The sequence below is a fragment of the Archocentrus centrarchus genome, chromosome 14, assembly GCF_007364275.1.
Source record: "Archocentrus centrarchus isolate MPI-CPG fArcCen1 chromosome 14, fArcCen1, whole genome shotgun sequence".
NCBI lineage: Eukaryota > Metazoa > Chordata > Actinopteri > Cichliformes > Cichlidae > Archocentrus > Archocentrus centrarchus.
The window spans coordinates 23035936-23048099 of record NC_044359.1 but is presented as its reverse complement, the minus strand read 5'-3'; the positions used below and the strand labels follow the sequence as shown (position 1 = coordinate 23048099).

The 12164-nt window shown below is 40.0% G+C and overlaps 1 protein-coding gene across 2 annotated transcripts in view; it reads left to right on the top strand.

Moving 5' to 3' along the window:
• Nucleotides 1-12164, top strand: part of LOC115791776 (cell adhesion molecule 2-like) — a 224573-nt gene that overhangs the window by 195981 nt on the left and 16428 nt on the right. For both annotated transcript variants that reach the window (XM_030746015.1, XM_030746014.1), the window contains exon 7: nucleotides 89-267. In XM_030746015.1, the coding sequence (XP_030601875.1) occupies nucleotides 89-267 (179 nt within the window). The remainder of the gene's footprint in view (nucleotides 1-88; nucleotides 268-12164) is intronic.

The following is a 12164-nucleotide window of genomic DNA, read 5'->3' as shown; positions in this document are numbered from 1 at the left end:
ATTGACATCATGCTTTTATATAGTGTTTTATACAGTATATCTACATGTAGCATGCTTTCTTTCTCTTACACCTTCTCTTACCTCCCAGGCCAGATCCTGTGATGTGGACAAAGGATGGAGGTGAACTTCCTGACCTGGACAGGGTGATTGTAGAAGGAAGAGAGCTTACCTTTACTTCTCTTAACAAGACAGATAATGGCACCTACCGCTGTGAAGCTAGTAACCACCTAGGGACCAGCAGTGCTGAATATGTACTCTACGTCTATGGTGAGTTCAGGGGAAAGACTGATATATGGATAATTGCATTTCATGTCATAGTATGGAAAAGTAAGTCAGTCATTTGCTAATATGACACCATTAAAAAAAAAAAAAAAAAGCTACAAGAGGAAAACTTGGTTTCCAACAAAGCTATGTAAAAATTGTGAAAAGTGTGAACCTCACAGGCATGAGTACAAAACTCCATTGAAAAAATACAGGATTATAATACCTCCTGATCTGCATACTGTATCAGTGCTAATAGTGATTAGTGGTAGCATCCGTCACAGGGAGAATAGGGGCCTCAGGTGACACAAATGCCACCAACGCCTTTCCTTAAATAAACCTGTGTCCCAGATATACACACACACACACACACACACACACACACACACACACACACACACACACACACACACACACACACACACACACATTTACAGTACACACACTCACTAGGAGGAAAATGTGTGAGGGAGGCAGAATTTAGTGCTGCGTTGTCAGGAATATCACCAGGAAGGATAAGTAATTCCTAGTAACGCCAGAGGAGGTGGAGGATAAAGGGACTCAGTGTCAGGGAAAACAGATAGTTCTTCCTCTCTTCCGCTTCTCCACTGCCATTTGTCTCTTGGCATTAAGTAATAATGCTTTAAAAAATAGCAAAGCAGTGAAACATCTCCTTTCACCGTGTTACAGAAACAGTGTGTGATCATTAAAAAACAGGTAGTTCTTGGCCTGAGAAGCCACACAACTGGAGATGAAAAAAACCTCTCCAAGTAGATCAGTAAAACATAACATTAATAATATTACATGGGTCCCTTTATTTAAAAGAAGAAAGTAATGAAAAATCTAATTAAAACTTCTGAGTATAAACCTGAGCTGCCCAGGTAACCCAGGTTACTATGAATGGGGTATAAAGGGCTGTGGAAACCTCTAGAATGAGAAACGATGGAATAAAATAAAATACTCTGCCATCCGATTTTACCATGCAATTAGATTTATTTGATGAGACTGCAATGAATATATAAGCCACTCACCTTTATGTAAGTGAATGCTGTAAATTTTTAAATATAGTGAATGTTATGATGATATAATCAGTATTCAGGGAAGTGGATACAAAGGCAATACAAAATGTGTACTTCATACAACATACTATTTGATTTGATAAATATAAATCAAATTTTTATATTTCATGAAATCAAGATATTAAGTACAACAACCATATATTTTTCTAATTACTCATATCACTGAAAATTTAATTTAATGCTCATACACAGTATCTACTGGGACTAGGTTATTATAAGGGTGCAGACGAGCTTCATTTTCTATATATTTTCTTTCTCTTTTTTTTTGCAGCTCATTACTGTTGCTTTTAAAATAACGTTGGCGTGTACGGTATATCGCTCAGGTATTTACTTAAAGCTTCCTTCTATGAGTTCAAAGCCACAAAATGGGATGAGCGAAGACTAATTATGTATACCATCTAAAATTTATGATACTTTTCAACTTCAAATTCAAACCCTGTCCAAAGGTTTCAATAAAGGAGGCGATTCTGAAATAGTGCTGTTAGAGACTTTTATAGCTTAAAAGTTTCATGGTATATTTCTCAGATTTCATTTTTTTTCATTCAGCCCTTCAAATATTTACCTTTTCTCCAGTGCAGAGTTTGAGGTTATGTTAATCTCTTTTTTTTAACTAATCAATTAATTGTTTGATCTGTTAAAAACATCTGAAAATGCCTTTCACTGTTTTCTAAAGCACATGGAGTTGTCTTCATATTCTTGTCCCCAAAAGTGCAAAATTCTTGAAAATTATATGATTAATTAAGCAATTAGTTGTGGCTTTTATTTAATTAGGGGATTGCTCACACTTGTCATGGCCTGTGTCCGCACCTAACAATTTCTTCTGAAGCTGTGGCAAGAATAACCAATGCACGTAATGACAGTGGCGTTATTAAACTGACAAATTCTCTGCCACAAAAAAAGACAATTGGGTGTGGGAGGGTCAAAAAGTCCTATTCAGATTCATTACTTGTTCTCTTGAAATGGCACCCAGTCTGTTCCTATCCTTCATTAGTGATTATCACACCTTTTAGCCTTTCACAATTGCCTCCATAATTCTTGGAAAATACCTTTTTAATGGTTCCCCTCGAACAAGGGGACATTTTCTCTCTTCCCTCTTTCCCGAAGACATGCAGTTAGCTGCTTAGTGAGTCACGCTAAGGCTGAAATGTCACCAAGACACAGAGGACAGTTGGCCCAGAGAAAGACTACCAGAGCCAATTAAAAGCTTCTGGATCACCATAAAATGCAGAGACATAAACATAAAAGCCAAGGTGGTAATGTAACCTCATTAACTTTGTCACCCAATGTTTCAGTCTCACTTTTTCTGTAGCTTTAACATGTGACAGTGAGAAGAACCTTGCACTGATCACTTTTACCATTATCCTGTAGTGAGAAGCCCAAATTAAACATAGAAATAATATCCTAACCACCCTTTTTTTTTTTTGAATTGCTTTGTCAAATTACATTTTCAAATCATCAGCAGTCTTCCCTCTCACGTGTTGAGAGGTTGCCAGCGCAGGATCTATCTCCAAAGACAGTCACCAGCATTAGGAGATTTAAGGTTAATTCTGTTCTTTTGCTACACAAATTGCCCTCACATTCAAAGACAGAACATTTGAAATCATAGATGACAGAGAAAATGTAGAAGATTGGGACTCTAACGTAACTGATCATTTCAGACTCGGTGAGAAAGCCTTACTGACCCACTAAAACAGGAGCGGTAATGCCCCGAACTCGTGTATGTTGTTAAGGACATTACATTTCATTATTTTAGAACAGGCATGCTTTCTTGTGCTGTGATCTTATGTTATACGCTTTAAATTGTGTCATAATTTTGCCCCTGTGTTTCCCATCACTGGATATTGTTTTTTTGTTTTCTTTTGTGTTCTTTTAACGTATCTAACTGCTCCCATGTGAATTCATTTTGCTGTTGTTGTTGTTGTATTGTTTTTGTGTATTTGTGTCTATCTGTCCCCTCCACCAGACGCCCCCACCACCCTGCCTCCATCCACCACTCCCCCCCTACATCCCATCCCTCCAGATCCTACCGCACTATTAGGCACCCACGCCTCAGACCCCACAGTCACTGGCAACAGAGGTACAGTACCACCCCACGCATCTCCACAGCCCTTTCAGCATGCTACAGCATACTCTAACTTCCCTCTTACTCTCATGTCTCCTCTGTTACTTCTTTCTCAGCTGTACTTCTGTACCTCGAGCATCCATATTCCTTTTTCTCGTGGACGCAAAATGGCACGGAGACACTGTGAGCTCACATAGCACAAAATCGTGCCTTTACATTTTTCTACTTAAACTTACTACATTAGGACAGACTTATCTGAGTCTCAGAGATACTCCAGGTGTTCAAATACTCTGTGTACTGTCCCCTTGGAATTACAAAGACTCCAGTACTTCTGTGCCCTGAAACCTCAAAGAAGCAAATGTCATGTCCAACTGAAAATGTCTGGCCACTGGAGATGTCTCATCATGACTTCTAATGCTGTGTTAACTCTTAGAGAATCCTAACTTGACATAGTCATCACACGTCTAAGCATTTTACTGCTAAGACTGCATATTCTGGTGTTTTTAAAGTGGTCTGTGCACAGAATTAAGGCTATTTATTTTTAATCTCACGCCCTTAAACCTAGATAAGACAATGCTAATTTCATCACATTTAAGCAGGCCAACTCCAGTAAGCACACAGCAAGCTTCATTAGAGTTTGTGCTTTCAATCATGCATGAACATAGGCGTACTTAATGCTACATTTGATGAAGAAGAATTTTCTGTTTCTGATGAAGACAAATGCAGATTTTGTGCTTAGTAATTCGGATAATGTTTCTGAACTCTGACTCTGCATTTTCCGTCAATCCCACTAATGGCAGCTTGCACATTAAACATACAATCTTTTCTATTCGTGCTCCAGTAAGACAGTGCTTTTTGCTTCTGTTTTAGCTTTTGTATTACTTTAGGATGAGTAAACTACACGGCATTAATGAGTGTTTCATTTTCTGTAGGGAAAAAATAAGCAAATCAAATGTGGGGGTGGCCATGGGTTTTTTTTTCCCACTGTGTGTACAAAATAGGCAGATGTTGAAAATATTTTTAAGGTCTGAATTCCCTCATACAATACAGATCAAATGCAGCATAGGACCGTCCTTCCCTTACCGCTGCATACTGTATAACAGGGCATAGCAGCATCCTGTTTCAGCTCTAATACGGCCGCCAGAGCCGATCACTCCCACTCAAGACAATGCTTGCGATTCCACCAGACGTGCTGCACCCCATTTCAGCAATGCCTCAGAAGCAGATTATAGCTACTGATGACACAAGGCCCTGCAGCAAAGGGCTGGCATAACAATCTCCTCCTGCTAGCTTTTGGCTGAGTTTCCCCACAGAAGTTTTCAGTTTGCTGTCTGCCTTTCAAAAGCAAGGACAGCAGCAACCAAATACTGAAAGGTTGCAAGCCACATGAATTATAATGCACTGAGTTGTGAGTCCCAGGTTCTATTCCAGCTGGACATTTGCTGCTTGTCACTCTCATGAGTAACACGATGTGATAATTAACTAAGTTAGTCCATTTTGACAGATTTAATTACCACTTGTGGTCTCATAGGCTGATGTTGCCACTGCTCAGTATAACTCTCGCTTCAAAAGAAGTCAGTCCCACTTGATGTCTTCTGGCATGTCCAGCTGAACTTCTTCAAAGAAGCCTTTTTCTTTTTATTTCTTGTTTAGCTGTTTGCTTGTTTTCTGACCAAGATCCCTACTGTATGATTTATATTTTCCCTTCTAGTTTAATAATAAAATCTATTTGCATTGGCTAATTACATTCTACATTTCCTTAGGCCATACAAATCTAAGCAATACAACAGAAAAATCCAAGAGAAAAGGAAAGAAAACCGAAAGATGAGGGAAAAACGATACTAAAACCAAGGATCTGTGTGTAGCAATGAATTGTAGTGTATCTTACACCACGAGTCTCCCTCTCGTACATGAAATCTAAATTGCTTAATAAACTCAGTCCAGACTTTCCAGCGATCATCAAGTATGTCCACCCTAAGTCTTAAATTAAATGTCAGTTTTTCCATTACAAAAATATCATGCATCACATTAAATCTGTCTTCTCTATTGAGGCGCTCTGCCCTATACAACTGGGAGGTGACCCTCAGGCGGACAGAGAAAATGCTGAAGGGGATCGCAAATCCCACCTGGCTAGGGAAAGCGTCAGGATCCTTCAGGAGGAGCTGGAGGACATGGCTGTGGAAAAGGAGGGTTCGGCACCACTGCGACACATAACTGGCAGTAAACAGATGCAGTAGATGAAAAGGACGTCACGAGCCTCTGGGAAGGTGTAGTTGCTTTAACCCATTTGCCGGGGCGCAGATGCTGACATGGCACCACGTCTGCTACAGTAGATTGATATGTCCACGTTTTTGAGTGACACGTCAATTTAAAGCTAATGTGCTGTGATGGCCTGTATGCAGAAGAACTTGCTCACTCATATATCATCTTCATCATGGTTTCTAAAGCTGTTATCAGTGTGTGACATGTTTTCCTAAAGTGATTGTGTAAACAATCCATCATAGTGTGATAACAGTAATAGCACATAAAATGATTTTTGTTAGCATATTTATAACACTGTATATTTTCTCACAAAGCAACATATTTAACACTGTATATTTTGTCACAAAACGTTGTGCAAAATATGACCATTCATTTCAGCTCCAAATAAATATCCATCCCTGGATCTATCCATTTTCTGAAACTTATCCAGGTCTGGGTCACTCGGGTAGCAGTTTAAGTCTCCCTCTCCCCAGACACCTCCTCCAGCTCTTCTGGTGGGACACTGAGGCGTTCCCAAGCCAGTCAAGAGAGATAATGATTCCAGGGTGTCTTGGGTCTACCCTGAGGTCTCCTCCCAATTGGAAATGCCCAAAACACCTCGCTTAGAAGGCATCCAGGAGGAATTTGAGTCAGACGACTGAACCACCTCAGCTGGCTCCTTTCGATGTGGAGGAGTAGCAGTTCTACTCTGAGCCCCTCCCAAATGACCAAACTCCTTAACCTATCTCTAAGGCTGAGCCCAGTCAACGCTGGGAGGAAGCTCAGTTCCACCGCTCGTATCCCACAGCTCGTGGCTATAGGTGAGGGTGGGAATGTAGGTTCAGCTCTCTCTTCACTGTGATGGACTAGTGTATCATCCACATCACTGCAGCCACTGCATTAATCCATCTGTCAATCTCCCTCACTCATGAACAAGACCCCAGGATAGTTGAGCAGCAACTCATTCCTAATCCGGACAAGAGTCTAAGACCACCAAACCCAGCACTCTCTGCTCCTCGGGTGTGCCTAAAAATTCTGTCCATAATTTCAAATAAAGACATTAAATGTAAATATGAGAGAAGCGAGGCGGTGATCTTTTACATCTAGTTCACCCAAACAGCTTTATTCATTTTCATTTATGCATCTTGTTTTTTCATCATATAGACGTAGGAGAGATATCATCTGTCTTGTCTGTACTCTTTTGCCCCCTCTCTTCATTCCTCTCACCATCATGGTCTACATCTCAAAATAATTTCCTCTCATCACTGCTGCTTTCTGTAAATTACCATCTTTAAAGTCCTTTGGGAGGCTTGACTCCCCTTCTACCTTTCCTCCGCTTTAGTCCGTCTCTAAGCTTTTGTTCAGTTATTCCTCTCCTTTCCGCTTCATCTCTTCTGCCCTCACATCTCTCTGAAGGCCGTGTTAGATAACAGTCTTCCACACATTGTTGGATGTTCTTCATCAGTGTGCCTCAGTTCTTCTCTGATGTCTGTTTGTGTAGTTCAGAGACACAAGAGGAGCTGAGTCTCTCAGTGTATCTACAGGGAATCTAAATATCAGACTCCTTCACTGCATCCCCAGTCACAGGATACTACACTATCTGTTTTCATGTGTCTACTTGATTTATTACCAGGTTTTTTTCACAGCCCTGGATGAAAGCAAACAACTGTGGAGCTTTACCAGCCCCGTGACGTTTTGTATTTTTGCATAATGAAGTTGTGCTCCTCTGCAGGCATACTGTAGGTTCAGCACTATAGCCTTTATGCTGCATCCGTATAAGCGCTCTCAGGTTTTCCTTTCTTTTCTGCTGTCATTCAAACTGATTTTGCATCTTTCTTTCTGCTCTTTTATAAGCATATGGGATTTTTTTTTAAAAGTGTATGACTATCCCAGCTAGGGATTAACCATCATCCAGTAAAAGCAGTCTGGGCAGAAAGGAGATCAGCAATTAAAAAAAAAAAAAAAAAAAAATAGTTAAAGGGATTTTTTTTAATCAAACATTATGTTATCACATTTTTTATTTTTTGCCCTTTTTTGAGCAGCCCAAAGATACCAGCTGTCCCTGACTCACTTCAAACCACTGAGAGAAGTATAGAGGAAACCTTAAAAAAGTAAAAGAAACTTAAACACATCATAAGTGTGCTTTGTGTATTCATTGCATTATAATTTTAACATAAATTGTTTTTTGCATGTTAGATTACACTCTCTCAGTGTTTCAGGTGAATTATTCTGGATACTGGAGTTAGGGCTGTGCTTTCTTTGGTTGACAGGTGTATCTAAAGAGGCAGGTGTAGTTGATTAGTCTATGCTAGGCACCAATCTGGATGCGTTTGTGCTGTCGGTGCCTTTTGGAGCATTTTCACGGATGTGGTTTTGCTGAAGACTGTGCTTCACTTTTGTAGATGGAAACGCTAGCACTTTATCTGCCTCTTAGTTTGCACTAATTTTTAGATACACCTGTTTGTGAATTGCACCTGAAGGCACCTTGTTAATCAAACGTTCTAGTGTTGACTTATATATTGGCAACTGTGGTAACCTGTAGTTCCAAATGCTGATACTAAAACCAATGGGTGAAGGCACAGTCCATCTTTTATACACGGTCAGTGGAAAATACTGTTTAACTCATGTTGCAGTATTTGCACAGCAGCTTTAAATTGGCTACAGGAATTACTGTATTCAGAAAAAAGTGTTTGTACAATGTGAAATGATAAGTTATTGTCTAGTAGGATTTCACAGTAATAGCTTTTTTATGTCCTATTTTGCTGACTTCTGCAGTTTTAGAGGCCAATATAATCATGTATGGAGACATTTATTTATCCTTGCAGAAATATGAGAGATTAAATATTTTATATCGTGCACTTACTGGAGCTAATAGGAAATTTAAATTTGACAAAACCCATACTTTTACTTGTCTTGTTGACCTTTGGAGTGCTGGTAGTCTACAGGAATCCAAGAGATTCCTCTGGTTTTCATTTGTATTGTATAATGCCAGGACTGATGCATTACTGCAGTCTCTAATTCCCTTTATTAATGATGTGCTGGCAGGTATGCCCAACACTCACACTGCTTCAGTAGCCCAGCCAGCCTTAATGGCTATAATAACTCTTTCAGTAAGTATCAGAGGTCTATGTAATGTCATCAGACCTTCACATTATGAACACGTACAAGCATGCAGGCACGCGCTCGCTCACACACACACCCACACACACCCACACCTACACATCCTTTCCCTTGAGTTCTCTAAAATATGCCAAATGGTTTTTGTGGCTTGCAAATTAGCACTGACCTTGTGAAGCTGAAAGGTGAATCGTGCACAAGGGTTTCTTTGGTGTTTAAAATATTTACTATTCACTTCTCATAATAAGCATTCGCGAGGCCAACCCCAGCCCCTGTAGCCTGGTACCGCAGTAGAAAAAAGGCCCCACTGCTGGGAAGACAGCAATTATTCATGCCTAGTGTCTTCTCCTGTGGAGAAGAGAGAAAAGCTAAAATACTCGTATACCTGATTGCAGTGTAAAGGTTCATATTTCTTAGGACCAATCATGTTGCCCAGGAGGACAAGAAGATAAAAATCAATCAAGGTGTAGTTGTCTTAATTGATAAAAGAAGGCTGGTTACTACCTGGCATTTTAATTGACAGTGGAGGTTACCATGATACACTGTATTTTTTTTTCCTTTTTTATTTGTTTGTTTTTATGTGTGTGTGTGTGGGGGGGGGGGGGTACTTCACAGCAAAAGACAATATTTCTTCTCCTCTTGAAGTTGATAGTAACTACAAACTTTAGAAGAGCAGCGACAGTAGCAAAAGGTCAAGGTTCAAAGATCAGGATTAGCCTCTAAGCTTCCTCACTTTTGAAGAGGGTACTGGCCAAAACGCTCCATAAGACAAGGGTGCTGGCAGTAGAACCAGCTTTACATGCAGATTGCAGAATTTCCAGTCTTAGCCAAAGAGTTGGGCATAGCAGACTCGTTGAAGTCAAAGTCTTCAAGGCAATTTTTCACCACTTTCTCTCTTTTACTGCCTCTCTGTTTTCAGGCATTCCTTTTTTCTGTCTGTGACTTTAACTTATCATCGCTTTAGAAAACATTATTATTGGGCACATTTTTTTCCTAAAAGAAATTAAAAAACATAAAATGCTTTTGATCAAATGTGGCTACAAGTGTTATGTTCTCAGACACCCCATAAGTCTATGTATCCCCAATTTCTCAGAGATGCCTGGAAATGATTTCTTCAAATTTGCAAAATATTTTGGTTGTCAAAAACCAGTGTTACTGCAACCTTTCAAAACTTTATGTCTATAAGTAGAAAATAATTTGCTAATTATTACAAAACTTCACACAAATGGCTAATAGGATAAACTGATGAAGTGATTAAATTGACTGGTTGGTAGAGGTGTAGAACCATGTTACTTTTATGGTCAGTCAGTCGGTCTGTACTACACTGTGCACTTTACAAGTTTGCCTAACAAGCAGAAGATCTCTGGCTCAATCTCAGGAGCAGCGACAAGTCCCTTGGGAGTTGTGTCAGGAAGGGCATCTGGTGTAAAAATCTGCCAAATCAAGTACTTGAAACTGCCTGCTGTGGTGACACCTTGTGACAAGGGAGCAGCTGAACGTAAATTTAATTAGGCACATTAAGCTATACACTCACTGGCCACATCCATAGGTAAACCTTTTCAACTGCTTGTTAACACAAATCAAATCAGCCAATCACAGCAACTCAGTGCTTTTAGGCATGTAGACATGATTAAGACAACTTACTGTAGTTTAAATGGAAAGGGGAATAATGGTGATTTAAGTGACTTTGAACATGGCCAGACGAGCTGGTCTGAGTATTTCAGAAACTGCTGGCCTGCTGGGATTTTACCACATAACCATCTCTGTTGTGTAGAGAAAAAAAAAGAGAAAACCAGCGAGCAGCAGTTTTCTGGGCAAAAATGCCTTGTTGATGTCAGACGAGAATGGCTAGACTGTTAGGTTATGTAGAGAAGCACCTCTGAATGTTGAACCTTGAAGCAGAGGGGCAACAACAGCAGCAGACCACACCGGGTGCCACTCCACTGTCACCTAAGAGCAGGAAATGAAGGCCGCAGTTTACACAGGCTCACCAGCATTGGATAATAGAAGTTTAGAAAAACGTTGCCTAGTCAGATGAGTCTCAATTTCTGCTGTGACATTCAGATGGAAGGGTCAGAATTTGGCAGAAACCACATAAAAACATCCATCCTGCCTTGTATCAACCGTTCAGGTTGCTGGTGGTGTAATGCTGTGGGGGATATTTTCTCGGCACACTATGGGCCACTTAAGACCAATTGAGCATCTGAGTATCTGAGTATTATTGCTGACCATGTCCATCCCTTTACGACCACTGTGTACCCATATTCTGATGGCTGCTTCAAGCACAAACTCATGTGCCATATCACAAAGCTCATATTGTTACAAACTGGTTTCTTGAGCATGACACTGAGTTCACTGCACTCAAATGACCTCCACAGTCACCAGATCTCAATACAATAGAGCACCTTTGGGATTTTGGTGGAACAGAAGACGTACAACCCACAAAGCAGCACCAACTGTGTGATGCTGTCATGTCAATATGGACCAAAATCTCTGAGGAATGCTTCCAGCACCTTGTTGAATCTGTGCCGTGAAGAATTCAGGCAGTTCTGAATAAAAAGGGGTCCAGCCTGCTACTATGGAAGGCTTGGGATATCACTTCACATGACTCTGAGACTCTGTACAGCAAGTTACACTAAATGTTAGGAACGTGCTGAAACACTATATGTAACCATAAAGTGAAACAGCATCCTGCTTTACCTCAGCTGTAATTGCTGTCATTGCAAATGTCTGTTTTTGCTTCCTGAGAAGGGGGAGATGGAGAGCCAGCTCTATCTGCTTCCCGCAGCTCAGAGTTTGATGGCAGCTTTAAAGCAATCATCATTTACCTGAAAAAAAAAAGTGCGCGCGCACACACACACACACACACACACACACACACACACACACACACACACACACAAGCCATTATCACACTACATATAAAGCATGTAAACTTGTTTATATTTACTGACAACCTGTCACCTGATTGCCTGTATTTTAGCGTTCCTTCTGTGCTGGGGCATTGCAGTCACTCCAGATTGTGATTACGTGCATAATTCAAAACTCATTCATATCAGCATGACCAATTTAGATGTCATAAATATAGGTTGAATTCAGCATCCCAAAATAGTCTATTAAACATCATTTATCCTATTTGTACATCCTCTTTGTGGCATCCTGTTCCTTCCTGTGATCTGTCCTGAGATTATTTTTTTATTAAAACAGAGATGACAAATAATAATATATGTAACATTCATTTTAACTGCCTTAGGTAAGTTGCTCTGCCTGAACTAAATCTAAATTATACATTATTCTGCATGCAACAGAAAATGCAGTAATTAATATAATAACAATAATCTCAAAAGTAATAAATAAATAATTAGACATTTTACTCAAGGTCCTTGATAATAATCTTTGTATAT